We start from the raw sequence: 1465 nt of genomic DNA on the forward strand, positions 1-1465 counted from the left end.
ATGTACACTTTCACACACCTCATGCACCCCAACAATTCATACACCACTGACCTACACTAACACGTTTATTTACTTTAATAAATGGTTAAACCTTTCTTTTGTGCGGTCTCCCCATCATTGTTCCTACCCCCTGAGCTAGGATAGTAACATTTTTTTATAAATAAGGGAAGAAAAGTCTTCTAAATACTGTTTTTAAACCAGGGCAGATATTTTTGGTCTAGCCGCATGACACAGTTGGGATGTACTAATTTGTGAGATCACTTGTTAAAATATTACTAAGCCTTGAAAAGGATGCTTATAGATCCATCCTATCAGAACTAACTGAGCTGAAGCATTTTTATAAGAAAAAACTAATAATTTAATTCTCTAGATGTAGAAATGTACCAGAACATCTGCTACTGCAGCAAAAGATGGCACTATGTGAACCTCCAGAGAGAGAATGGGGTTTAGGTTTTAATGATCAGATTAAGTGGTTTGAATAAATGATCTGTAGGACAGAGGATCATGGACGGGGGATGTGCTGCAGAAAAGTGACTTATTACTGGAAACATTTGCAGAGAGCAAAGGCTGTTACCAATGTTCTTATGTCCCTGGATGTCCTCCAGCACAGCCCTCTCCTTGTGGTAGCCGTAGTCCCCTCCCTGGGAATCGGCCTGGAACTCCTTGACGGCCGCAGTGGCAGCTCTGCCGGAGCTCACCTGGTAAACAGAGGCAGAGACTCCCTGACCGAGCCGGCACTGGACGGTCCAGATCTCACCGAAGATCTCAAACAGCACCGGCCTCATGCTCTGGTCCACGCTGACACTTTCCGTGGGCTGGGCCTTGGAGCTCGGCTCGGGTGGGACGCAGTGAGCCATGGGAGGGAGAAGGAGGGGAGAGGAGGGGGAGGCAGCTAGTTGACAGGTGGGAGCAGCTGTGGGGGCATTGCGAGACAAGATCTATGTTCACCTTTAATGTGCTACAAACTAAGAAGCACCTGGACGAGTCAAGGCCAGCGAGCACACAGCGGGGCTACATCCACAGGCCTGAGCGCGGAGGAATTAGGGGGCATATTAGGAGAAGGTTGGCTGTCAAAACGAGTCAGCTGACATAAAGTTAGCCAACTTAGCTACTGCAAATAGCCCCACTAGCCACCGATTTTAAGGACAGAAACACAGCGCTCCCACGGCGCAGCGCGAATAACTTCCTCCATAATGACCGATAACTCCTCACAGGAACAAACTTTGCTTAAATCTTCCGAAAAACTAGTGTTTCAGGTCGCAGTGAAGTTTCGCTGAAGTTGTAGATTCAGGTTGTTGATACTTCCGTTGATAACTTCCGTTACTGCTGCGCTTCGGTTACTGTGCATTCTGATAGTCTGCCCCCTTCCGGCGAGGGGCTGAACTACACCCGTCAGTGTCTCAAACCATAGACATTCTACATGCATAATAGACGCCGCATCGATCGCTTTCGCCTATGGGCTCAG

General features: G+C 47.8%; 1 protein-coding gene across 1 annotated transcript in view; it reads right to left on the reverse strand.

Moving 5' to 3' along the window:
• Window positions 1-1306, reverse strand: part of uhmk1 (U2AF homology motif (UHM) kinase 1) — a 12522-nt gene extending 11216 nt beyond the window's left edge. The window contains exon 1 of the mRNA XM_015385777.1: window positions 575-1306. Coding sequence (XP_015241263.1) covers window positions 575-857 — 283 coding nt within the window. The 5' untranslated portion in view covers window positions 858-1306. The remainder of the gene's footprint in view (window positions 1-574) is intronic.
• Between the last annotated feature and the right edge of the window lie 159 nt (window positions 1307-1465).

This window comes from Cyprinodon variegatus, unplaced genomic scaffold (genome assembly GCF_000732505.1).
Source record: "Cyprinodon variegatus isolate N-32 unplaced genomic scaffold, C_variegatus-1.0 Scaffold348, whole genome shotgun sequence".
NCBI lineage: Eukaryota > Metazoa > Chordata > Actinopteri > Cyprinodontiformes > Cyprinodontidae > Cyprinodon > Cyprinodon variegatus.